This window comes from Tiliqua scincoides, chromosome 1 (assembly GCF_035046505.1).
Source record: "Tiliqua scincoides isolate rTilSci1 chromosome 1, rTilSci1.hap2, whole genome shotgun sequence".
Lineage (NCBI taxonomy): Eukaryota > Metazoa > Chordata > Lepidosauria > Squamata > Scincidae > Tiliqua > Tiliqua scincoides.
In genome coordinates, this window is record NC_089821.1 from 271,779,306 (window position 1) to 271,806,674 (window position 27,369).

A 27,369-nucleotide genomic window follows, 5' to 3' on the forward strand; every position below is an offset into this window, starting at 1 on the left:
TGTCTCCCCATTCAGAACTTTAGCTAATCTGATCGTTTTCATTCCCTACTGAAACAAAGATGAAGGCTGCAATCCTATGCACATTTTCCTGGAGTAAGCCCTACTGAATACAATAGGACTGACTTTTGAGTAAATACAGTACGCATAGTGTGTGCATAGTGTGGTTATAAGGACATTAGCTCAAATTCATCCTTTTTGTCCTTGTCTTTCTCTGCCTCTTCTGCATCATCTAATCTTGCATTGTAACCTCCATGAGGCAGATCTTACATTTTGTTCATGTTACTTTGTAAAGTACTGTTTTGATGGCACTATGTAATAATTATGAGTAATAATAATATGAACCTGCTAAAACTGCAAGTAGGCTACAGTAGATGCTGAGAAGGACTTCGTGTGAACATTGGATTTCCTAAGGAAAATAGGATTCCTGTGATTAAATGCTGTTCATTGACTGGCAGCACAATCCTATTCATGCCTACTCAGAAGTAAATCCTATTGTGCTCAATGGGGCTTACTCTTAAGAATGTATATTGGATTGCAACCTGTGTTACTTTCTTTAGATGCTATGCCCTAAAACAGGTTTTGAAAACTTTGTTTTAGTGATAATTCCTGTGGTGAGGATTCAGAGAAGTGATCTTTGTGTGTGGGAGAGAAATGTGCATTGCCACCAGGGTTTCATTTTGTGTTATTCACTATAGCACTACCATTTGCTGAAAAGACAAGTCTTTGTTCCATTTAAAAAGTGACTTGCCTCTTCAGCACTGGAACAGCTGCCAGATAAACAATGCTCCTTCTTTGTTATAGCCCCCTTCCCCCTTCTTTGAATTTGGGTCTGTATCAAAATGATTATGATGATTTGCTAAATAAAATCCAAATGGTATTAGAAGTATAGTCAGCAATTTAGCTAGTAACACATAGAGCAAGCACTCCTTCACCCTGTTGCAGCTACCAAATCATCTGTCCATGAGCATATTTCTCTCCTTCCCATCTGTCTCCCCTGCTCCTGCTGCATGCTCTTTCTTGCCTGTATCCTTCTCTTCTGCACATGCCCCTCTTTTTTTCTTCCCTGTCATTCTCTCTCTCATATATTACTCTGTCCCTCTTCCCACATGTTCCTTGCACTCTGTGTCTCCCCACCCCAACACACACACTATTCATCGGAACATCCCTGCTGGATCAGGCCCAAGGTTCATCTAGTCCAGCTTCCTGTATTTCACAGTGGCCCACCAGATGCCTAAGGAGGCACACAAGACAAGATACTTGCATCTTGCTGCCACTCCCCTGCATCTGGCATTCTGTTTACCCTCTCACCCCCCAATGAAGACACCAGTCTGTGGCTTGGGTTTAAATTGGGCCACTTTATTAAACCAATTTTTCAAACATGAAACCAACTGAACACACTGGCCCTTCCTTGCCAGTCTGGGTTAGGCAAAAAAAACTGCCACCCATTCCATTCAGAGATGACAGTGAAAAATTCCTACCTGGCCTTCATGATGAGCAACCAGCTAATCTCAATCTGTACATACCCATCATAGCTTGTAATTTGTGATGGAGTTTTCCTCCAGAAATCTGTCCAATTCCCTTTTAAAGGCATCCAGGCCAGGTGCCATCACCACATCCTGTGGCAAGGAGTTCCACAGACTAATTACACGTTGGGTAAAGAAATATTTTCTTGTGTTTGTTCTAACTCTCTTGACGCTCAATTTTAGTGGATGTTCCCTGGTTCTGATGTTGTGTGAGAGGGAAAAGAGCATCCCTCTATCCACTTTATCCATCCCCTGCATAGTTTTGTATGTCTCAGTCATGTCCCCCTCATGTCCCCATAGCGAGACTTCACTGCCATGAGGAGAAATACTCTATAGATGACTAGGTCTTTGAATGAGAAGTTGAAAATTGCATACCATGGCCCTGTGTGGTAGCATCTGCTTGACTTGACTCTTTATCTTTTTAATTCTGTCGCCCACTTTCATGCTTTCATGCTATGGGAAAGGATGTTCATATGGAAGAAAGCTGGGTTATGTGTTATTTTTCTATTCTTTGATCAGGCCCGATCTAATTGATTTTGATAAACTGAAGAAATCAAATGCACACTACAATCTGCAGAATGCTTTTAACTTGGCAGAACAGCACCTTGGCCTTACCAAACTACTGGACCCAGAGGGTAAGAGTGACTGCCATCAACAGAAAATCTCTCTTCTCTTGTAAGCTCCAAATCCCAACCCCTCAGCCCTCTTTACTTGTTGCATTTCCAAACTTTTACCAAGAAGATGTGGAGAGGGGTTTCACTAGAGAGTAATGCAAGATAAATTTTTCCCAGCATTTGTGGCAATTGGTCAAGAACAAACTACATACCTAGTTCACAAATACATACAGCCCAATCCAATGGACTCTGGCTGGCAGCGGAATGCACATTCCACTGCTGACCACTTCTGAAAAGTGCCAGAAAGCACTTTCTGGCAGTGCACTCACTATAGCACACTGCCAGAATCTCAATGGGAAAGCCAGAGCCTTTCCTCCTGCGTCACCAGAGCTCCAGTCACTTGCAGGAGCAGGTGAATCACTGTTGAAGGCAGGAGGGGTGGAGAAAGGCAGAACAGGGGTGGAGAGAGGGGTGTGATGGGGTGGGGAGGCTGCAGGAGGAAGTGGATGTGGCAGCAATGGTGCTCGCCAGATCCTACCGTCCATTTTTGCTGCCTCCCCACTTTCCTCTCTCCTCAGATGTGCTACAGAAATCACTGGCATAGGTCTGAGGAGACCCATTGTGGGTCAGGAAGCTTACACTGGAGTAAGTTGATCCCCCCTTTCCCTGCAGGCCAACCTGCCTACCTCCCCCGCCCCCCCCCCCCCCCGCTGGATACAGCCCACCTGTTTTTGGTGCAACTACCAGTGTGAGGGGCGGAAAGGATAGGAATGAGCTCTTGATTACATATAGGCTAGTTAGCTAGGCCAGCATCTCTATGCAGATTAGTACCAGAGCTTGTGTTAGTATTTGTGGTTCATATGTTTTTGTCATTGTGCTTTTATGCAAAATACATGTGCTTTTACAGGTGAATCATTTCATCTTTTATGAACAAATTGCAGGCCAAGTGAATGACACTGTGTGTATTTTATTTTGGGAATAAATAAAGGATTAATTTTGAACTCCTCCACTCTGGAGCTCTGACTGAAGCAGAAAGTCAGACATTGTACCAAACACACGTCTTTTGCTGAAAAACAGGAGTCTTTAGTTAAACTACTCTATCTCCTTTCTTAAGCTTCCAGCAGAACTTGTGCCATGAGTCCACAACAATCTACATTTTCCTTCTCATACCCCTACCTGTGACAGCTGATGATACAGAGTGGGATAGGAAATTACAAAACATTTGTGGTGTTGCAGCACAACTTAAGTTGCATTCAGCATTATAGGGAGGGGGAAACCGTGGTGGACTTCCCTAGCCCTGCGCCCAGGGCAAAGGTCTGTGATAGCGCCTCCCGTGAAATGCCACCAGCTCCCCATGTGAATCCGCCCCTCCCACTCACCAAAATGTTTGAGCCTCATGCATTTTTGAGCCTCACGCAACTCCAGCTCAAAATGTTTGAGCCTCTCGCAACTCCAGGATGTGTTCAGAGAAGCCTTCTGAGGCTTCCCTGATGTCTTAAACTGTGCTTCTGGCAACCAAAAGTTTCCAACAGCAAGGGGAGCCTCAGAGAGACTTCTGCATGGTCCTAGAGGGGCGCAGGACTCTGCGCCTGGGGCATTTGCCCCATTTAGTTGATGGCAGGTCCACTACTGGGGAAACTAAATGTGCAACCATTTTTTGCTGGCAACCACACACTTAATGCAATGCCGTGTTCCAATCTCAGCCTTGAAAAGCGGATTGTTTTGAAATCAAGTGCAACCAGATTTTGTACTAAAGCAACTCTTGTTTGATTTTCAGATATCAGTGTTGACCATCCAGATGAAAAGTCCATCATCACCTATGTGGTGACATATTACCACTACTTCTCTAAGATGAAAGCATTAGCTGTTGAAGGAAAGCGAATTGGAAAGGTTTGCAAGCTAAGGTTTTATATGCCATGCAGCTCGCTTAAATCTTCTTTTCTGCTGATAGTCTCAAGCTCATTGTATGCAAACTTGTTAGTGACTCTTCACTAAACCTCTACTGGGGGTTTGAGCAAGATATTTTGACTGTGAATTCATTGGAGGTACCATTGGCTTGATTTTAACTAATATTAAGCTGAGATTTTATTTTGACATGTTATTACTATAAATGTTATCTTACCAGCCAATGTTTTTGCCTACCTTGCTCACTTTCCATTTCCCCTCTTTAGTCCCTAAAATAATATATAAACGTGATTTTTTTATATATGACCATTATATTATATTATGTTCATATAACATAAGAACATGAAAATTCATGATAGACCTGATATGCAAAATCTGCTTAATTTCAGATTTTGTTTACAGATGCAATTTTAAATCCACCTTAATGGTTGGGAGACAACAACTTAAAAAGTATTTTAAAAAAACCTAACCTTTACTGCCTGTCCTTCTACAAAACCTTGCTTAATTTTAGTAACAAGTTTCAGATTTGGATGTAGATTTGAACTGTTTTGAAATTTCAGTCCCTCCATAATGGAGCAAAGCCAGCTTCAAACAGAACTTAAGATTTCAAATAATTGTTCAATCTTTATCTGTTTGGGTGGCTTTTGATTAATCTGGTCAGTGCCAGGACGGAAAACAACCAGGGAACTCTGCATATACCTCTTTGTGTTCTATCATGGAAGAAAGGCAGGTTATATATGTACTGTAGTGAGTAAAAAATACTCAGTTGTTGTCTTGATGAATATTATCAGAATTCTAATATATGTTTCATACTAAACCCCATTTTCACAAATATCTATGAGCATGATAAGGCTCTGATTTATTTTAACAGCTAGTGACTGTGACAGATGCTACACCCATCTAAGGAGAGCTCCCGTCTAATCCTCTGTCAGTGTTGCCTATTCACTTGCTCAGTCTCCTTCTGTCTTGGAGCAACAATGAGCAGTAGGAATGTTGATGAAGTCATTGTGAAGTTTGGGGCACATTAAAACTCACCTCAAAGGAAGGGCAGTTTCAGATACGAACCCCAGAATTCTTTGGTTTCAATTGAAAGCTGAAAATTGCCAGCTTCCTTTGTTCCCTGTTCAGTCTAATGTAACTTTGTAGCTCCATTACTTTGAATGGAGAGAAAATCAAAAGCGACCCCCCCCCCAAAAAAAAACTAGTGGGGGGAGCCAACTTTACTCTGTTACATTGAAAGGAAGAAGATGGGTCACTTTGCCAGGCCTCACTGGCTCACAAAAATGATCCAGTGCTTTCCACATCCTTTTTTGGGGAAGATCTTGAATCATTTCTGGGTTAATGATAGGCAAGTTCGGGAGAGCTCACCCTGTTCTAGAGGCTTCCTTTTTGGTGCATGGAGATCAAGAAGAAGCTGGGTACTGCTGGAGGGAGAAGATCAAGCAGGTGGGCACTGGAGGAACTGAGAGGGATTGGGAAAGCATCCTTTTCACAGAAGGCAGCCCAATCCTAATGGTGATGGTGCCACCAGGTGTAGTGGTGCCAAAATGGCAACTGCTGTATCTAGTGGTCCCACCAGAGTTGTCAGAGGCATTCTTGGGGGAAGGTGACTTTTGTAACCTTCCCCCGAGTAAGGCTGCAGGGGTCACAGTGGGCCTTCTTCAGTCTGCGCCAGCTATTTTGCCGACGCAGGCTGGAGGAGCTTCTTGTCTGGCTTTACAGACTGACATAGAGAATAGGATATGGTGAAGCAGGGCTCCACCAGTCCCAACCCCCTCCCTGGCTGCTTCCCCCCCCCCAAACACCTTCCTCCCTCCCCAATAGTCCTTACTGCCACCCAGTGCTCTTCCTTTTCTCCAGGTGGCATTTGTCCAGCACTGGGCCTGTGCTCCTTGCATGGTGGGTGCCATAAACATGCTTTACAGCATATTTACAGCACCCAGTGCCGGTGCTGGAGGTCAGCACCAGCACTAGGAGCTCTTAGGATTGGTCTCTTAAGCAGCTATCAGAGCTGTTAATTGCTCCAGTGATGCAGGCATTTCTTGCCACATTGAGCATTGTTTACTGGCTCCAGTGTTAGCCTGGGATAAACAGTGCTATTGAAACATTATTAGAAATCGTGTCACTAAAACCCTATTTTTTAACATTTTGTGATTGATTGAGAGAGAAGGATTTCTCAACAGTAGCACTCACCTATCATGCTCTGTACAAGTAGTCTGAAGTTGCAAACATCATTCCTTCCAAGATAAGCCTCTTCCCCCCCCCCATTTCAGTGTTTTATCACCTTCTGTTCTCCAGTCAGTGGTTTGCTTCATAAGCTGCTTCCCCAGCATTATCTCCTTTACACTGAGGAAGTTCGATTTGGACACTCACCTGTTTGTTTTTAATGGCTTCTTCTAGGTGCTTGATAATGCAATTGAAACTGAGAAGATGATTGAGAAGTATGAGTCGTTGGCCTCTGACCTCCTCGAGTGGATTGAGCAAACCATTATTATCCTGAACAACCGCAAATTTGCCAACTCACTGATTGGTGTGCAGCAGCAGCTACAGGCATTCAACACCTATCGCACAGTGGAGAAACCACCCAAGTAGGATTCATCCACCACATTCTTTTTTTTAGCTCTTAATCCCAATTTAATAAACCAATTGGAATCCTTTAGGCTGTTTATGCCTGCCAATCATGGACAATTGGAGGCTAGTTAGGTTGCGCTTGTTCACATTCTCAGCTTAGTTCATGTCTAGATGCCTCCTGGCATTTGCATCTATGAATTACCTGATTCTGTGGTTTCTTTCCACCAAATCATTGCCACAAACACTACCGCAAAACTGTAAGTGGTTTGACCTCAGGTACATTATTTGCAAACTGTGGACAAGCTTGGTTATGTCTTTTCTGATGCAAGAAAGTCATACTGTAAACAGGCATGGCATGTAAAAAGATGTGCACACCCAGAGTTCGCATTGCAGAAAGTAGCAGAAAGTGGTTCACAGCTATCCATGAAAATTTAACCTAGTACAGAGTCCACTTTATTAAATCCTTTTATTAGAATTAATTTCAGTCCTACCTACAGTTAATAATAGTAATACTTAGGCTGCAATCCCAGTTCTAATCCTAATCATGCTTACCAAGAATTGAACTCCATCAGACAAAATGGGGCGTACTTCTGTGCTGTTGCTATATCTGTTATTATTAATGACAAGCTGTGTTAACTTTCTTATATATTGGTAAAGCTTCTGAGTTTATTTATTTTATTTATACAGGTATTTATATACCGCCTTTCTTTGGTCGTCAGATTTCTCCACAGACTTTAATCCAAGGCGGTTTACGTAGGCAGGCTGTTCTAAACCCCCGTAGGGATTTTTACAATTGAATAGTTCTAGTCTTTCATAGAACTCCTCCTTCCAGTGAGGTCTGGCCTCTCTCCCACGCTCCACTTGACTTGCATGTCCTTTGACTGAAGAACAGTGTGTAGCATGAAAGCGGGCTGCTCTACCAGTTCAGTTAGAATAAAAGTCATTGGCTTGGCGCCTAAGTTGTTCTTGTGAATGAAAGGTAGTCCTGTCTTCCTGCTGCAGCCCCCCTGTACCACATGCCATCTTGTTCCAGGAGATCCCCCAAGCCTCAGGAGCCCGTTTTAAGGGAACACAAGAGGCTGCATAGGGAAGTGGTAAGGTAGGAAGGCCCATTCCATCTCCTCAATAGACATTAGGATCAAAACCATAATGCGTACTGTTTTAGAAAGTGATTTTCTTTCAGACCAAGCCCAGAGCCATTCTGGGAGACACAAAGGATACTCTCAGTTTTTATTTATTTAGTTACGCTTTTATCCTGCTGGCTCCAGGAGCCAAATTAATTAACAAAATAATTTTTCCAGTAGCCAACAGTGAATTCTGTGATCTTAGAAAATGTTTGTTTTGTTAGCAAGATAAAGGGGTGCAAGAGAGGACATCCCCTGGCAGGTTTTCTTTTCTCCTTAGGCTCAAGTACAATCTATGAAACAGTTGTTCATTATAGATTTTAATCTGTTCCTTTTTATTGGTTTATTCCACTCCTCCCTTTAAATATAGATGTGTACTCCTGTGATACTATACCTATAAATGCAAACTCGTACTTTCTAGTAAAAGAGAAGAAAGGTATTTATTATATCCTTCATTAAATAGTTACATCCTTTTGCTGCCATCCATTGGCTCCAGTACATACATGGATGTTCCAGTATCTCTAGGGCAGTGGTTCCCAAACCAGTGGGTCGGGAACTGGGAATGGGCCATTCTCCCTTTAGGGGAATGGGTGCCCCAACAGCACCATAGTGATCATGGTGCCACGGAAATCCAGGGGCATTTAAATGTAGCTGTGGGGTTGCAAAGCCTCCTGGAGAGTCCTCTGCGAGCCTCTCTGCTGCTGTCCTGAGCTGCAGTTGCCAGTCAGTGCTCACTTCTGGTTTGTGATCGGATCTCTGTAACGACTCCTCCCTCAGATGAGTTTGGGAACCACTGGTCTAGGGGTTACTGGAGCAGCACCTGTCCCATTCTCTTCAATGCTGATAAATATTTTTTGATTTTTTAATGAAAATTATACCTTGCCAAATGAATTAAAAATAACTTTGGCTTACAAAAGGTTGAGATTTAGTATCTCAAGAGGCACTGAAGAGAATGTGGCCATTGAAGTGAATGGGGCAATTCAAGTTGACAAAGCGTGCCACAGAGCTTGAGACTCTGACCTGTGGCTCGTATTGGCAACTGGAAGCATGACGCAGACGCATAGGAGCCTTACTAAAGTAACTGTGATGTATCTGTTTTGAAATTGTAATTGTTAAACAGAGTGTTCATGCTAATGGTCAAAGGCCCCAATCCTGCAGTGGAATGCTACTGGAAGCTTAGCTATATTGACTGTAATGGTCATGGGGTTAGGCTTCAAATTCACCAGTCAGCAGTTAACACAAAGCAGACAGCCAGAGAAAAGATGAAAAAGAATCGGCTTGTTTCTTTTATCCTCTGGGAGTTAAATGAAAATGGTCATTGGAACTGTGACATTTGAACCAGCTGTTTCTAGCTGAGCACATGTGGTTTGCACCCAGCAATATATTAAAGGGGGGGGAGGAGGAATTTAAAACTCTGTTTCCCTTGTAAAACATGCAGCTTTTCGATGGAATATCCTGTTGTGTCTTTGGAGGGGTAATGTTGCCCTCTGGCTTCTTTTAGATTCACTGAAAAAGGAAATCTGGAAGTACTGCTGTTTACCATCCAAAGCAAAATGAGGGCTAACAATCAGAAAGTATACATGCCAAGGGAAGGGAAACTCATCTCAGATATCAACAAGGTAAATGCATGCATATTTTTTTTCTTTTGTTTTACCTCTAATGTTGGCGACTAAACTGTAGGCACACAAGGCAGGATCAGGGAGGAGGACTGAGTCCTTACTGGATCATGGTAGGAGTTGTGGCATGTGCAGACAGCAAGTTATTGAGATACAGTGTCAGAGGTGAAAGAGCAGTCAGAAAGCAAGAACTGAGCTACAACGGTGCTCCAGTAGAAGAATCAAAAGTCAAGCTTTAGTCAGTGTTCAAGAGATCTCTCTGAGCCAAATCAAGGGTGCTGAAGGAATCATTAGGGAATGGAGGGCAAAGACAGAGGAAGACTTATGTCACACCAAGTGGAGTTTCACTGGGCTTGGTCATGCAAAGGTTGGACAGAGACGGGAAAAGGAGATCCCTGAGACAGAGGGCAAGAGTATGAAACCATTTCTTGCTCAGTTGACAGCCAAGAGTTGGTCCAGTCATTTGTATAGCTAGCCAGAGTCATCAAGGACCCAAAGTGCAGCTGTGAGCAGAGTTAATGACTGAGCCGATGGAGCAATTATCTTTGGGTTCATTCAGTGTCCCAGATGGCTCACTGCAGTGAACGCTCATGTGCCAGCAAGTAAACAAACAAGGTTCTCAGCTGAAGAGTGGTAGCTCCTGACACTGGACTGGAGTCCAGTGTAATTCTTTTTCTTATAATGAGGAAAGCTTTAATAGTCACCTCCTGGAGATGATCCAAACTGAACATTCACATGGAACAGTTCTCTGGATGTTCCTTCCACACAACAGGAAATTGCATATAAACCATCTTGTGTGATGTGTGCATATGTAACGATGAGGAAACTCATCGGAACTTCCCTCTGCAAAAGGCTGCTCAGGGTGTTCTTTTTTATTGAATAGTTTGTATTTTGTTTTGCAATACGCTGATTACAAGCCTCCTTGTGTAGAGTTGTGAAAGGGTGGGATATAAATGATTTAAATAAATATGTCACAATGAGCAGGCACTTTCATACAGAGAAGGGAATGCTGTGTTGGAATGCAGTTTGTGTGAAGTTGCATACATCTTACCCTGAAAGTAGATACAGTTTGGTTTTAAGTTCCAGTTTGGTATTTCATTGGAGATCTTGTTTTTCCTTTCTACTAATCTCAGGGTAGATTTGGGCTTAAATAAAGAAATGCAGGTGATTTGTTCTTCCTGTATATGCACATCACTCTGCTGCCCACTTGTTCTTCAAATTTTTTTGTGAATAAATGAATGAAAACATCCTGGAGTCTTTTGCAGTTGCAGGCTGCATATCCTTGCATTCTTTGAAGAATGGAAGTAACTGTTCTTCCACTACTGTGGCTTTTCCTGCACTTATTGCAGCTTGAAATGTAGTCAGAAAGCAGGCCTGAAAGTGGTTCAGGTTGGAGGATCTGGCAACAGTGTTCCCAATAAGCTGCAGGTCTGCAAAGCTTGAAGCCAACCTCCTTGCAGCTCAGAGCTTGGCTGAACATCATCACCAAATGCTGGATGATGCTGCCATGCAGTAGCTGAAGGGGTCCTTGCAGTGGCATGGATCCTTAGGGGGAATATAGCCTGACAAATGTGGGTTCTGGGCTTCAGAGGCACACGGTATGGATATTAGTTCAGAACTGCCCCTAGACATGTCTTTCTTTGTTTCCAGATAAAATTAGTTCCATTGAAGCAACCTCAAGGCCACTTGTAATCCCAAACTCATGAAACTGCACTAGTTGCAGAGCAGAAAGACAGAGAGGACAGTCCACCTGTAAGATCTCCATTATATGTTCCATTAGAATGAATGGGAGCCACAGAAGAGCACCAGTGTCTTATGTACCAGCCCTATTCATCCAGTGGGGCTTGCACAGGAGAATGTCCTGATGGATTATGGCCCAGAAATGTTCTTTTTCAGGACAGTGGGGGACAGTGCAGGTGTGGAATAACCTTGTGAAGAATCTTATTAGAGCACAACCTGAATACTGCGGAAGAAGCCAGCAATTTGCTGTACTGGTTCAACCAGATAAGCAGCAACCAGTCTGGCAAGATCTTTTGAGGATAACCAAGTGCTTAAAAACAGATAAGCCTTCCTAATTTGCTTTTTATCCTGCCTGGAATTCCCAAGGCAACTGCCACTGCTTGTATCCAGCAGGCTTGCTTTACTTCCTTAGAGCAATAGACTCTACAATTTCCTTACTTGTGAGTTAAGCTCTTTTGCCTGTAAGATCCTAAAGATTCTTGGGTTTCAGGCAGAGTGACAGCTGCCAAGATTTAGAAGAATCCCTGGCTAATTGCAGATCTGTTTCTTCTTTGTGTGGATGACCTGAAAGGTGGACTGGCTTGATTCTTAGTATTCTGTTCAGGCAGGAGGCATGATTTATGGTCATGTTTTCAAAGTATGTATCTGATGATATATTGTGGGCTGAGGGGGCAAATAGTGCACCATTTGCTCCTATGTCGTCTTTTGTCACATCCAGAAAGTGTAACTGGGGAAAGGAACTACATGCCTTCTTTTTCATAGAAATGCTCAGTGTGTTTTCAGGCTTTTCAATCTTAATTGTTTCATTGTTTTAATTGCTACCTGTTTCATTGAAAGGCAAAAAGCAGCCACACATTGACAAAAGAATAAAAAGCAGTTTGATAAACACATATATACAACTTTCATATATGTCATCACTCATCATTTTATTTTTAATTTATTGCATCTTTATACCAAAGAGTTCAGATAGCCTGTATATCCTCTCACAACAAGCCCTGTGAGGTAGGCTAGGCCCAACGTCAGTAAGACCCTAATCCTGTTGGGGCCCTTTGCTGCCAGAACTAGTGTTCTGGCAGTGCAAGACCCTTTAGGGTTGTGTGGAAGCAAGACTGCCATCACAAGCTTCCAAGCAATTGCTGTGAAGACACAGCAGTGCAATGCTCACAGCAGTGGCTCCTGAGGCCTCTGCTGGTGGTAGTAAGTTGGCAGCAGAGGTGTGTCATGGGTAGTGAGGGCAGTGGAGGTTCAGGATGGGGAGGATCCTGGTGACAGTGACTTGCAAGGGGGTGGATCCCAGTGACAGAGTCTTGCGCCAGGATCCTATCCTCTCTTTCCTAGACCTCCCAGTCCCTTTTCTCTCCTCAGACCTCTGTCAGTAAAATTTTACTTACCTTCTGCTGGCTTCCCAGTCGTCCTCCACCAAACCATTGGATGCAGTGCACCCGTCAGCATGGATACATTGGCACCAGTAGTGGGGGATAGGATTGGGCAGTAAGTAAGCTTTGTGGCTGAGTGAAATTTGAGCCAGGGTCTCTCATCTGTGTTCAGCCCTCATTGTATATACCTCCCTGCTCTTCAGTGTCGAGTAATGCCACTCCATTGCAAATGCAACTCCTATCAGATGCAATATTATGCTCAGCAGCTAATGAAGTTTTTTCAGCGTTTTAAATATTGTTTCTTGTTCTTTGTTCTGAGAACATATATAAGTTGAAAAGTTAAACATAGAAATCCCATGTCCCCACCAAAGGAAATCCATCCAGTGTTCTAGCTTGTTAGCAAATTTTGGCTGTTAATGTATACATTTTTCACTAGAAACTTGCAATTTTGCAAAAAAAAAAAAATAAATAAATAAAGTCAAAGCTGTCCTGCTTACGACTCTGTGTCAGCTACCAGGTAGTGCATTCTGTGATCCAATTTATGTCATACAGATTTTCAGAATTCAGTATAAGGCAAAACATCATGTTCTAAATAAAGAATAAGGTTTTATGCCTATTTTACAAAAGGGCAAACAGCCAAAGGCAGAACAAACCACTGTGACCAGTCCCAAAGCTTAAGTCCAGGCATTGTGCCTTGCATTTTCTAATTAACACAAGCCATCTAAGTCTTTCCCTATTATTTTGCAGTGTTAATTGCAAAAGTTAATTGCAAAATTGCAGTGCAAAAGTAGACTTTGGAATTTTCTCACAGACAATTTTCCTTGATGTAAATTGCACTTTTTTGTTGACACATCTCCAGGCCTGGGAAAGACTGGAAAAAGCTGAACATGAAAGGGAACTGGCACTGCGCAACGAGCTCATCCGACAGGAGAAACTGGAACAACTGGCCCGCAGATTTGACCGCAAGGCAGCTATGAGGGAGACGTGGCTGAGTGAAAACCAGCGTCTGGTTTCTCAGGTGAAGCTTTTTTGTTGTGCTGCTTGTATGACTAAAAGCATTCCGTCCTGAAAGTGAAAGAGCTTGTGAGCACACTGGTAGACTCCAGGGAAAACGAAAGCTTGCTTAAGAATGCTGCCAAATCTGTTTCTAAAGCAGAACTTGGCAAGGCATTTGATGGAGGCTCCTGCCAAAAATGATGGTCTCACGTTGGGAAATGTGGTGAAATGGCACGGGGGACTCTGCTACAAGTTCAGTTCAGGATGGCAGTTCCTTGTTGAGCAGCATGCCAGGTTCCATCCTGTGAGTCTTGAAAGAGTCCTCCCAGCTTTCAAGAGCTCACCATCTGAAGATGGGAATCAGAACCCCTTTTGAAAAAAATAATTGTGTGATTTCTGGTCTCTCTGATATGTCACACTTGCATCATAAAGCATTTGCACAGTCCACCACTGTGTTTACTGTACTCTGGGCATGAGGAAGCGCAATGACCAGATACTGGGTAGTATGGCATTGTCCCTACTAAGTTTGCTTTGGAATGATTCTGGGGATGGGTTACTTTTTGAATAATAACCATGTCTCTTCACCTGTACAGGACAACTTTGGGTTTGACCTCCCAGCGGTGGAGGCTGCCACAAAGAAGCATGAAGCCATTGAGACGGACATTGCAGCCTATGAAGAAAGAGTCCAGGCAGTAGTTGCTGTTGCCAAGGAGCTAGAGGCTGAGAATTACCATGATATCAAACGCATCACCGCAAGGAAAGATAATGTGATCCGCCTGTGGGAATATCTCCTGGAACTGCTCAGGGCACGCAGGCAACGACTGGAGATGAACCTTGGCCTGCAGAAGATATTCCAGGAGATGCTGTACATCATGGACTGGATGGATGAAATGAAGGTAAGTGGCAGAGGTGGAAAATAATCATGTTCAGAAAAGGTTTGACTTTCCCCAGTTCAATTATTAGAGCATTTCTTGGGTTTTGTACTAACTAAAAGTCTTCTGCACTAAGTGTATGCAGATTCTGTGCTCAGACTAACAGCCCAATCCTATGCTGCTTGTAGCATGGGGCTGCCGCAGCACCGAAAGTGGCTGCTGCAGCATCCTGAGTGCTAACTGGGCAGTGCCTATGGCACCTCGGGAGAAGAGGACTTTCCTGTTCCCCCAGGTAAGACACGTAGCCCTGCAATGGTGCTACTCAATTCTATGGCAACCCTTGGGTTGCTGTAAAATCAAGTCTCCATGTCAAGTGGCGGACCCGATACAGAGGCTCAGGATCTGGTGGAGCAGAGTTCCACTGGTCCCACCTCCCTCCCACCTTGCTCCCTTCCCCCTGCATGCCTCCCCCCACCCCGGAATGCCTCCTTCCTGCCTCGTCCATGCCCCACCTACCTCTCCACCACTTGGCAGTCCGCTCAACCACTGAGTAGCGGAGCACTGGTGATCCACTAGCGCTAGCCTAGTGCCAGCTGGCAGTGAGATAGCATCGGTGCTAGGGCCTTGCAAATGTGCTTTATGGCACGTTTGCAACAGTGTGCGCCGGTGGTAAACCGGCACGCGCTGTTTAGAATCGGGCCCTAAGTTATATACAGGCATCCTTGTTCCGGGGGCCCCCATGGATACAGAAACAGTGGATGTGGAGGTACCCTATATAAATAGCACCCCCGATTACTTTGTTTTTTCTTTAGCAGGTGTTCCCATGTAAATGCAAGACTGCGTCAGGTTAAGATTTAATTTGTACACTAATCACCAGCCTACATATTATCAGAACAGTGAGGAGAAGGATGGGAGTACCTGTGGTTCAAATCCATGTGGTTCCCATTTGCATGAATTGGGCCTTGGTTGGAAACTAATGCAACTCATAGTAGTACTTTCAGGACCAGAGACTTCTGCCTAAGACAGTGGAAAGCCAATGCCAGAGTAGACAATATGGCTGCACCAGTAATCTGGCTGAATAGGGACAGCTTCATATGTTTATAAATTGCAGCAGCCCTGAGAACTGAGATTCTGAATAAGTTTTTATGGCATCCCCAGTGAGAAAACAGCCATGAAAATACACTTAAGTCTGGAACTTAAAAATGAGGAAATGGTGTTAGGTGGTCTGATTGGCTGGTTTTATATGAATAGGTGTTACTGCTGTCTCAAGACTATGGCAAGCATCTCCTAGGAGTAGAAGACTTATTACAGAAACATGCATTGGTGGAGGCTGACATTGCCATTCAGGCTGAGAGAGTGAGAGGAGTCAATGCATCAGCTCAGAAGTTTGCCACAGACGGAGAAGGTAAAACCGTTTTAAAAAATTAAGGTCTTGGTTTGCAAGAAGTGCTCAAACCACAGTTTCCTGGTTTGAGCATCACAACAAACTGCCAGTTAACTAATCAGGAATTCTATTGAGGAAGCCAGGTACTCAAGGGGAGGAGGAAGCACTTGAACTCATGGCTTTTTTTCCAGTGTAACAAATCATGAACCAGGAATGTGATGTCTAGACTAGGCCTTATTGTCCACTGTGCCTCCCTCACCCCAGCATTTCTCACTGACAATCAGAAGGCATGATCTACAGCGTACTGCGTGGTGGGTATTCTCTCATCACCTTGCTGAAGAAATGGTAGGGGAAATTTGAACAACCTTGTCAGGGGGTAGAATGCCCTGATCTGTGTTGCCCAACTGATTTCAGATGCAGTGGGTAGGAGTGGGCTGGAACCTGTTTGGGTACATCTGTGAGTGTGCTGGCAGAGGAACAATGAGTGGGGTCTCAGAACATGTTCCAACAGAGGGCTGCCCTGACATGCCTCAATAGCCTGCATCTGCTAACTCGAAGAATTAATGAGCAAGTACAAGGAAAGCAGCATTCTCTTAACTTTTAGCCATTGGAGATAATTTGGCCTGCACTGCAGTGTAATTCTCCATATGCTTCTCTTTTTCTCAGGAGGTTACAAACCTTGTGACCCACAGGTTATCAGAGACCGTGTGGCCCACATGGAGTTCTGTTACCAGGAGCTGTGTCAACTGGCAGCTGAACGCCGGGCTCGCTTGGAAGAGTCCCGGCGCCTTTGGAAATTCTTCTGGGAAATGGCAGAAGAGGGGGGATGGATAAGAGAAAAGGAACAGATCTTGTCATCCGATGATTATGGAAAAGACTTAACCAGCATTGTCCGACTTCTCAGCAAGCACAAAGCCTTTGAAGATGAGATGAGTGGTCGGAGTAGCCACTTCCAACAGGCAATCAAAGAAGGGGAAGACATGATAGCTGAGGATCACTTTGGGTCAGAGAAGATCAGAGAGAGGATTATGGATATCAAGAATCAGTGGGCTAACCTGGAGAACCTCTCCGCCATCCGGAAAAAGCGACTAGAGGAAGCTTCCCTCCTTCACCAATTTCAAGCTGATGCTGATGATATTGACACATGGATGTTGGACATCCTCAAGATTGTCTCAAGCAGTGACGTGGGCCATGATGAATATTCCACTCAGTCCTTGGTTAAAAAACATAAAGATGTTGCTGAAGAGATTGCAACCTACAGGTCGACCATTGATTCACTGCACGAACAAGCAAGAGCCTTACCACAGGAACACATGGACTCCACGGAAGTGCAAAGCAGATTGTCTGGAATAGAGGAAAGGTACAAAGAGGTTGCTGAACTCACACGTCTTCGTAAACAAGCTCTGCAGGACACATTGGCACTGTACAAGATGTTCAGTGAAGCAGATGCTTGTGAGCTTTGGATTGATGAAAAGGAACTGTGGTTGAACAACATGGAGATCCCTGAGAAATTGGAAGACCTGGAAGTCATCCAGCACAGGTGAGACAAGTGGTGATGAGAATGATATAGTGCCTCTTGTAGTTCAGTGCTTGGTGTTACCTAACTTTAGGTTCTGTGATCTTTATTTTCCTCTCTCTAGATTTGAAAGTTTGGAACCAGAGATGAACAGTCAGGCATCACGTGTTGCTGTAGTTAACCAGATTTCTAGGCAACTGATACACAGTGGTCATCCAAGCGAGAAGGAGATAAAGGCACAGCAAGATAAGCTTAATACAAGGTGGGCTCAATTATGTATAAAATTCTGACTATTTAAAATCTTGTCCTATTATGTGGCTCTTTATCTGATGTGTGGGCACTATCCATTTAGATCTGATGCCATTAATTGTCTTGGTTACCCTGCATGCACTGTTTTGTTGGCTTGACTGATTTTACCAAATAGCATACTAAATTTTTATGGTTCTGCAGAGTAAGGGGAGCAGTTGACTCCATTGTCATTAGATTGTTTAGAATCACAGTTCTTAATGTTGAGGAGCAAAGTGCCTAATGTAACACTGCTCCTTTTGGAGAAATTACATATTAACAAACAAAGCAGGAAAAGGCCTGAGTGCCATTAATTGCTAACAGTGCTTCTCTCTCAAATATCCTTGATAGTTATATGTAGTCATAGTTGATATAATTGTTGTTACTTATGGTGCTTGCCTCTGCTGTTGTCTCTTGATGCTTTCACAAGCAAGGAAAAGCAAAGTAGACATAGTGTCTGTCTCAGACATAGCATTTCTAGTCATCCAACCCATCGTATACAAGCCCTCTATTCACGTACTCCTCAGCTTCCTTTCTCCCCTTGCACATTCCTCTTAATGGAATGCCTCCTGATTTGTTCAAACCATTATTTACTGTTGCTTTTGCACCAGCAACCTGTGGTTCTAGTGATCCCTCCAAATCAAGATTACAAACTACCTATAGTTTGCAGTCCTGGTTCAGAGGGCCCACTCAAAGCACTGTTCAGATGTAACAGCAAATTGTGTTTTGATCAAACCAGGAAGTATTTTATTAAGCCAAGCACACAAAGAGAGGGGAGAAGAGGGAGCATGCAAACAGAAAACTCATTCCCAGTCCTCCAAACTATCAGCCGGTATGGTAAAGATTTATAAGGAAGTGATGATGTGAAGCATACACTAAAGGGGGAATTAGGAACGGGGATCCAATCATAACAGGCTGCTGCACCATTGGAACTTGCATTCTGGCAGCAGCCTTTTCAGCATCACAAAATGTGACTCACTGTCATGCACAACTGAATCATTGCTTGAAATGGCAAGCAGCAGTGGCTGCACAACAGCAGTGATCCCAGATGCCCTCGCACCAGTAAGTTGGCATGGAGGGTGGGTGGAATGAGGTGGGAAGAGGGAAGAACAGGGTAGGAACCAGGGCAGAAAGGGGGCTGTCGAAGGCAGTGACGGTGGCAGTGGCTGCACCAATGTTCCTTCCTTAGCCACAATCCACCTCCATGGGTCCACTCAGAATTGTGCCAGCCAAAGAGCTGGCATAGTTTCCAAGTATTGGGGAAACAGAGGCTTATCCCAAGAAACTACACCTTCTGCAGGATAGATCCAGTATGTGCTTTTTTTGCAAAGGGGATTTAGTTAGGATTGGGCTATGTATCTCCTGCAGGTTTTTTAAAAGTTGCTTTTTAAGTATAATTTAAATTTAGAAGCAATGATAAACATCTTCATTTATGTTTTTCCATTTTCTTTGTTCTAGGTGGAGCCAATTCAGAGAACTGGTAGACAGAAAGAAAGATGCTCTCATTTCAGCCCTCAGTATCCAGAACTACCACCTTGAATGTAACGAAACCAAGTCTTGGATCAGGGAGAAGACTAAAGTTATTGAATCCACCCAAGAACTTGGCAATGACCTGGCTGGTGTGATGGCCCTTCAGAGGAAACTGACTGGAATGGAACGCGATTTGGTTGCTATTGAGGCCAAGCTAAATGACCTACAGAAGGAGGCTGAAAAGTTAGAATCTGAGCATCCTGACCAGGCTCGAGCCATCCTGTCCAGGCTCGCTGAAATCAATGATGTATGGGAAGAAATGAAAACAACCTTGAAGAACCGTGAAGAGTCTCTTGGAGAGGCAAGCAAGTTGCAGCAGTTTTTGCGTGATCTGGATGATTTCCAGTCTTGGCTGTCCCGAACCCAAACTGCTATTGCCTCAGAAGATATGCCAAACACACTGACGGAGGCCGAGAAGTTGCTCACACAGCATGAAAATATTAAGAATGAGATTAACAATTATGAGGAAGATTATCAGAAAATGAGGGACATGGGTGAGATGGTGACACAAGGGCAGACTGATGCTCAGTACATGTTCTTGCACCAGCGCCTGCAGGCCTTGGACACTGGATGGAATGAACTTCACAAAATGTGGGAAAACCGGCAGAATCTTCTTTCCCAGTCCCATGCCTACCAGTTGTTCCTTAGAGACACAAAGCAAGCAGAAGCGTTTCTTAACAACCAGGTAAGCAGGCATCATGTTAAGAACTTAGAATAGCCATCCGAAAGGGTCAAGATGGTGATGTGAAACTAAGGCCCAATTCACACAAGCAGTTTTGAGGCTTGTTTCACATTCATAGTGACTCTTGCACTTCATAAGCCCCACTGGATCAGGCCATAGGCCCATCTAGTCCAGCTTCCTGTATCTCACAGTGGCCCACCAAATGCCCCAGGGAGCACACCAGATAACAAGAGACCCTTATCTGGTGCCCTCCTTTATCTGGTGCCCTCCTTTGCATCTGGCATTCTGACATAGCCCATTTCTAAAATCAGGAGGTTGTACAAACACATCATGGCTTGTAACCCGTAATGGATTTTTCCTCCAGAAGCTTTTCCAATCCCCTTTTAAAGGCATCCAGGCCAGACGCCATCACCACATTCTGTGGCAAGGAGTTCCAAAGACCAACCACACACTGAGTAAAGAAATGTTTTCTTTTGTCTGTTCTAACTCTCCCAACACTCAATTTTAGCAGATGTCCCCTGGTTCTGGTGTTATGTGAGAGTGTAAAGAGCATCTCTCTATCCACTCTGTCCTTCCCGTGCATAATTTTGTATGTCTCAATCATGTCCCCCCCTCAGGTGCCTCTTTTCTAGGCTGAAGAGGTCCGAACGCCATAGCCTTTCCTCATAAGGAAGGTGCCCCAGCCCAGTAATCATCTTAGTCGCTCTCTTTTGCACCTTTTCCATTTCCACTATGTCTTTTTTGAGATGTGGCGATCAGAACTGGACACAATACTCCAGGTGTGGCCTTACCATCAATTTGTACAACGGCATTATAATATTAGCCGTTTTGTTCTCAGTACCTTTTCTAATGATCCCAAGCATTCCAAACTTCCGAACTCAACTGCAGTTTACACCAGAGGCCTAATGCTCAACCATCAAACCGAGAGGTGGTGGTTTGGTGAATTGACTTAGACCCATTTTCTCATAAGGTGGTTGCCTGGTAAAGCCATCCAGGTTGATGTTCTGATTTGGGGTACGGTACGTAAAACATGATCCTGTGAATATGCCTGTGTGTCTCAGAAATATTTCAACATGGTAACTCACATACACCTGACTGAAAACCCATCTTGGAATAGTTTTTCAGAAGGTGGGGACCCAATCTATGAAACCTCAGAAGTGTGTTCGAATCACCTTCACACATGGTGTAGAAATTATTGCGCAAATCAGTTGTTGGCGTCCTTACATGTCTGCAAATATGGCAGCAGCCTAGGGAGCACTCACACTTCTTGTCTAGTGTGATGGTGAGTCATAAATATCTCTCACTCACTCTTTCAATTATAGGAATATGTTTTGGCACATACGGAAATGCCCACCACCTTGGAAGGTGCAGAAGCTGCTATCAAAAAACAGGAGGATTTCATGACCACCATGGATGCGAATGAGGAGAAGATCAATGCAGTGGTAGAAACTGGAAGGAGACTGGTTAGTGACGGCAACATTAACTCTGACAAGATCCAAGAGAAAGTGGACTCCATTGATGACAGGTACCATTGTCTAAGAATATTTATGGAATCTTGGTACAATCTGCCAGAATACATGTAGAGTATATTTTACCTCAGATATCAAAATGGCCAACCAAAACCCCCAGATTACTAGAAGACTGTATAACAAGGGATTACTTTTACATTAAGGACCCAAAATTGTGACAAAGGAAATGACATTTTTTCTTTTTGCTGAAAGCAGCAGCAGATGCTTCCTTTTAGGATTGGGTGTTTCCCTTTAGGATTGAGGCCATGAGGCATTTAACCCTTCCCTTTCCACACAGTGTCTTCCACCCAAATGGTTGTCCATTCATTCCCCCAAATTGTAGCAGTAGCAGAGGTAGTAGTATCCCCCCTTCCACTGAGCTTAGGGTAGCATACATGGATTTGGATTTATCCACTTTATTTTCACAATAACCCTGTGAGGTAGGTTAGGCTGAGAGAGAGAGAGAGAGAGAGAGAGAGTGACAGGCCCAAGTCATTCACTGAGCTTAATTGCTGAGCGTGGATTTGAACTCAAGTCTCTTCAGTCTACATGCCAACCACACTGCATTGGCTGTCATAATGCATTGGCTCTCTTTAGTGGCTGCTATTGTTTTCTTATCCATCCCATCAACTTAGCTGTGTACTCTGAGGGCTTTCAGAGTAGCTTACAACCCTTTAAAAACAGTGCTAATGATAAAATCCAGCTAAATTATTTAAGCAACAACAACATACATACCATAATCCCAGCAGAAATAAACACACAAGACTAAGGTCTAAAAAGTCTAAGCACCTGAAGCATTGAAAAGGCTTCACAAGATCATCTTCTACTAATTTTTACAGCAGCCCTGTAAAGTTGGTCTACCCACCACTTTCACCACCACACCATGTTAGGTTAGATTGTTGTTTTTGCAGTACAACATGGCTACCACTCTGGATGTCCCAGGTTCTACTAAGACCAGCAGATTTGCCAGCTCATAGGCAGTTTCAGGATTGTATATTGTAATTCTATGGGAAAGTGATGACAGTTGCTATCAGCACCACCTTATAAAGAGTACCCTCCACATCTGTGGCATTGACTTTCCAGTTGGACAAATAATTTAAGAGGGTACTTGGGGGGAGGCTTCAAGGTGTGATTGGCTGCGAAGCACTGCAGCATTGCATGCAGCAGGTCCTCAGTTCAAGTTCTACAAGCTCCACTTCAAAGACTTCATTAATCCTACTTTGCTCATTTTGCCTTTTGATATATAGGTGCAGCCTATTTATCCACGGATTTTTAATCTGCAGATTTGCCCCAATGCGAATGGGGTGGAGGTGCTGAAAGTCACACACACCTTTGCCTCCTTTGCCCTGAGCTGGCATCTCAATCCGTTTCCAGGCAGCCCGAAACACTGTAAAAAGGCTCTGCCTTGCCCAGGCAGGGAAATAGCCCTGGAGCCATGGAAGAGGCTCCCCTTGCAAAGGAACAGTAACATTCCTGGAGCCCCTGAACCAGCCAAGGCTGAAGAGGGGAAGGGGGGACCAAAAACCTCTGTAGCCAGAACACGTACAGCAAGGTGGAGCGCTCTCTCTCTCTCACACACACTCACACTCACTCTCTCACACTCTCACTCTCTCTCTCACTCACTCACTCACACACACACACACACACACACACACACACACACAGGCTGGTGCAGTACCGACAGAGGGGACTGCTTTAAAAAAAAACCAGGAGTGTTTGCTGAGCCTTGGAGAGACAGGTGAGGATGAGCAGAGAGCCGGACTACAAGTCCCAGAATGCTCTGGGGCAGAGGAGTTTCCATGATGGCTGCGGCCAGGGAGGGCTGCAGGAGCAGCAGCAGCGAAAAGGAGGAGGAGAACCTGCAGTGCTGTCGGGAGGCTGCCTGGGGCACAGGGGACTCCCAAGCAAGCTCAAGATCCCACCTGTGAAAGGGGGGGAGGGGATTGATAACAGCTGCCTTAGTTTCCTTCCATCCGGAAGTGTCAGGCTGCAGCCTATTTGCGTAACTCTATGAGATTTAGCACAACGCGTTTTTTGTTAATCACGCCCAGTCACGGAACAGAACTAACATGGATAAATAGGCTGTACCTGTAATTTTAATTGTTCTGTTTCTTTTTTTATTTTAGTTTTGTTCTTGTTGACCCTTGATGTCAGCCGCTTTGGATTCTTTTTGCAGAAAAGAGGGGTGAATGTTTTTTAAATAAAACAAAAAATAGGTAACAGCAATGTCTGTTGCATCACTGCACCCTCAGACTTACGTTTGGGGACACTTTTTAAGGAAAACATTGTCTAGTTCCTAGTGGGCCTTGTTCTTCAGGTTTTCTTGCTGACTCAGCCCCACCTGCCTATAACCACCTGCAAACTGCCTTAAGCCTGTTACTTTATTTGAGGATTATAGAAACCACTGCAGAATGCTTTGGCAAAAGCAAACTTGAATGGTGCTGAGTCATAGCAAAGACTTATTGAAGAGCCCTGGAGGAAGCATGTGTTGTGCAGGTGAAGCCTGGTGATTGTGTAATGGAAACATTAGCAGGCTTAAAGCTCTGTCAGTGCATTTTAATTTCATGTGGCTTGTATTTTAAAAGACTGTTGGACCAAATTTTGCCCTTCAGAAAGAGAATCTCTCATTGACGGGGGAAAAAATTGGCCCAGTGTCTGGCCAAATCTGACATAGCTAAAATGACACACAAGATATAAAGTGGCCACTGTCTAGAAAACCAGCATGATTTTAAAATCTAATATTTTATTAATATTAATATTTTAAAATCTAATATTCTTGTCCAGTTTAACCTACAAAAACAAAGAGCGGTGACAACAGATAGTTCCTTAATTTGTGCATAGAATGAAAGGACCAGCAGGGTGTATTAAGAGTTTTGGGCTTGAACTGGAATGATCTGCTGTCCAACCTAGCTGTCCTTTGGCAAGTTACTTTCTTTTAGCCTTAGTTCACAGAGAAGTAGCTTATTGACTTGCAGCACAGTCCTACTCGTGCCTACTCAGAAGTAAGTCCCATTGGGTTCAGTTAGACTTACTCACAGGAAAAAGTGTATAGGATTGTGGTCTGAAAGCTGGTGTATCATCATGGCTAAGAGGTGGAGCTGCAAATCGCAAAGTTCCTGGTTTGCACCATGAACTTACAAAGGGGCTTCAAGAAAGACTTTTTCTTGATCTCAATCCCTGTGATATCAGAAACATAATACTGATTTTCCTTATAGGAGTTGCAGAACTCTCTTACATTGTTCACAGAAATGCCAAGTATGGTTATTCACAACAAGAACCTGCAGTGGGTGGGGAGGCAGGTGAGGCAGAGCCTCCCCACCAGAATCCTTTGGAAAGTGCTGCCACCATGTGAGGCGCCCAAGTACCCACAACCCACAGGTACCCTCACATGGCGGCAGCGCTTTTCAAAGGACTCTGGTGAAGAGTCTTTACCTCACATGCCTCCCCACCCTCCGCACATCCCTGATTTACAAGTGGTGTGATGATGGAATGGGATATGTTGTATTTTACCTTAGGTTCCTAGGAAGCGGTTGGGATCCAGATGGCAGCCTCTGAAGCAGCTTTATTTGCCCGAACAGCAGCTATTTGTAGTAGCTGCCATCTCTCTTAAGAAGTGGAAAGGTTTTAGGAAATGAATCATTTCTCAACATCCATAGCACCACAAAGGCCCCTGGAAGGCACATGCATATAAGCTCCCTCTTCTGTCGAAACCATGCCTTTGTCTTGCTCTCATAACCCTCCATAACAGTTTGCTACCTTTTTGTGTATGGAAAAATTTGAATTCTGTCATTGTGTCCTTCCTTTCAATGAGTTTTGATTAGATGATGTCTTCGAGTCCAAAGATTTGAGAGATATACACTAAGCAATAACAGAGCCCTCATTCAAATGGAAAATAATAGAGCTGCAGCGCCCTCAAAGTTCCCACATGTAATAGTTTTCTGCTTGTTTTTGTTTTAAACAGACACAAGAAGAATCGTGAGGCAGCCAGTGAGCTTCTGATGAGATTGAAAGACAACAGAGATCTTCAAAAGTTTCTTCAGGATTGTCAAGAGGTATTTTAATTAATCCTTGAGGAAAATGATCCTCTGTTTCTTCAACAAAATTTACTTGGATGTGTTCAAGAGCCAGCCTAAGTGGCTGTGTGTGGGGGGTGGTGGTGGTGGTTTGTGTTTCTGTTCGTCTTTCATCTCTGATCCAGTCAAGTGTTATCCCTCAAACAGCTGATTAGACTACAATGGCTGTCATTTGTTAGGGATTTTCCACACACCTCTTTTTGTTCAAAGATTCACCAGTTTTATGAAGAAAGGAGGAAAAAAGAATGACCCTGAGAGAAGAGCCCTCTGGATCTGGTCCTTGAGATAATGGCAGTAAGAGAAACCTGGGCTGCCCTGAAAAGCCAGATCCAATGACAAGTTTTTTTTCCATCTATCAAAGCATATGTATAGAAAAGAATTATGTCAAAAAGCAAAGCCTGCAGGCTAGTAGATCCTTATCAACTCATACTCTTTCTTACTTACACACAAGTCAAATCTTTCTTATTAAACATGAGGGTTCTGTATTCAGATGAAACATTTCTACCATTTATGCATTGTTCTTTATATTATGTGCGAAGTAGTCCCAAAAGGGCAAAGGGAAGTCCCACCGTTCTCCTTACTTGTCCCTCTTCTCTCATTGTAAGCAAGATGCATTGATTGGAAGTTGCTCATCTTGTTCAGCCTCACCAGACCACCTTTAACTAGAGCTGCCGGATCTCCTGAGGCACATAGAGCCATGGAAGATCAATGAATGAAGTGAAATCCTGTAGATACGGGTGCAGTATAGTGGTGCCTGGTGAGAGCAGAAGATGATAAGATGATATCATCTTCTGGAAGATGATAAGGGAGAGCTGTCTATATCTGTCTTGTGAGACATCTCACATAGTGGCCAAGGTGAACTCAATAGTAGAAGAATCTAAGCACAAAATAGCATCGTTCCTTGATTTATTTGCCATTTCACCCTGAAAATATACTGGCGGTGACCCTGGAAAGGTTAAAACAAATAAACTGCAGAGTAAACCTTACTTTCCATGTAATATACCAGTGGTCTTCAATTTTTCAAAAACTGAGACCCATCTAAAGCTCCAATCTGTAATTTCAGTCTACATTCAAAAGCAAGAAGGGTGGGTCATTGAATGCTTACAGGTCTTCTTTTCCTGCCCAGTGGCAGCCAATCAGTATTTGATGCCAGTGTGTCATTCTGCCCCTTCTCTCTTTCCAGATCAAAGGAGAAGTGGGGCAGAAAATGGCATGACAAGAGCATGCACAATTTTGAAAGGTAGAGGAGAGAAAAAGGAGGCAGGACAGTGCAGAGAGCAAAGGGAGTACTATTCCGGGGAGAACAGGTGGATGGGTGAGAGGCTGAAGGGCCACTGAAGATTGGAAGTCTGAGCCAGAGCAACCATTCCAAGGTCAAACTCTCCAATGAAATTTCTGTCATCCAGGGCTCCAAGCCCTAACTACTGTTTGACCTGTGATAGTCTGCTCCTTAAGAGAACCTGAAAACAACTGCATTGCCACAACCCACCTGAGGTTGGGTTGTGACCCACTCTGGTACCTAACCAGTGGCATAGCTACACTGTCTGGCACCTGGGGCAAAAAAAATTTTTATGTCACCTCCTTAGAAATGCACGAAAACCAGAAGTGTGTTTCTAGGGCCTTAGACTGGCTTTATGAAGGTCAGGGCCTCTGTGCATGGCCTCTCTGGTCCTCAGAAAGATTCTCAGAAGTCTTACGCACTTCCAGTTTTCATGAAAACCTCCAGCAAGGTTTTCCGAAGCTGTAAGGCCTTCCAAAGCTCAGGGAGGCTGTGGACAGCCTCTCTGAGCCTCAGAAAGGCACCTCCATGCTGCTTCTCAGATGTGGAGCCCAGGGCAATTGCCTCCCGCTCCTCCTTCACAATGCCACTGTTCTTGACCCCCCTGTTGAAGGCCTCTGCAGTTTGGGACAAGCTTAATTTTTTTTTTTAACTGTAGGTAACAATCTTAGTTTCAGAAAGACAATTTTTTTAAAAATTAAACATGGCTCATGACCACTTAATCCTTCCCCTTCAGCTGCTCTGATGAGCATCTGCAGAGATGTGTTCCAGCAAC

General features: G+C 43.9%; 1 protein-coding gene across 5 annotated transcripts in view; it reads left to right on the plus strand.

Annotated features, from left to right (window-relative positions):
- SPTBN1 (spectrin beta, non-erythrocytic 1) overlaps positions 1 to 27,369 on the plus strand; it is a 214,449-nt gene that overhangs the window by 148,974 nt on the left and 38,106 nt on the right. For all 5 annotated transcript variants that reach the window (XM_066625923.1, XM_066625931.1, XM_066625951.1 and 2 more), the window contains 12 exons: positions 2,043 to 2,158; positions 3,915 to 4,027; positions 6,443 to 6,630; positions 9,239 to 9,356; positions 13,329 to 13,487; positions 14,059 to 14,361; positions 15,589 to 15,742; positions 16,388 to 17,261; positions 17,362 to 17,499; positions 18,981 to 19,737; positions 21,057 to 21,259; positions 25,204 to 25,294. In XM_066625923.1, coding sequence (XP_066482020.1) covers positions 2,043 to 2,158; positions 3,915 to 4,027; positions 6,443 to 6,630; positions 9,239 to 9,356; positions 13,329 to 13,487; positions 14,059 to 14,361; positions 15,589 to 15,742; positions 16,388 to 17,261; positions 17,362 to 17,499; positions 18,981 to 19,737; positions 21,057 to 21,259; positions 25,204 to 25,294 — 3,214 coding nt within the window. The remainder of the gene's footprint in view (positions 1 to 2,042; positions 2,159 to 3,914; positions 4,028 to 6,442; positions 6,631 to 9,238; positions 9,357 to 13,328; positions 13,488 to 14,058; positions 14,362 to 15,588; positions 15,743 to 16,387; positions 17,262 to 17,361; positions 17,500 to 18,980; positions 19,738 to 21,056; positions 21,260 to 25,203; positions 25,295 to 27,369) is intronic.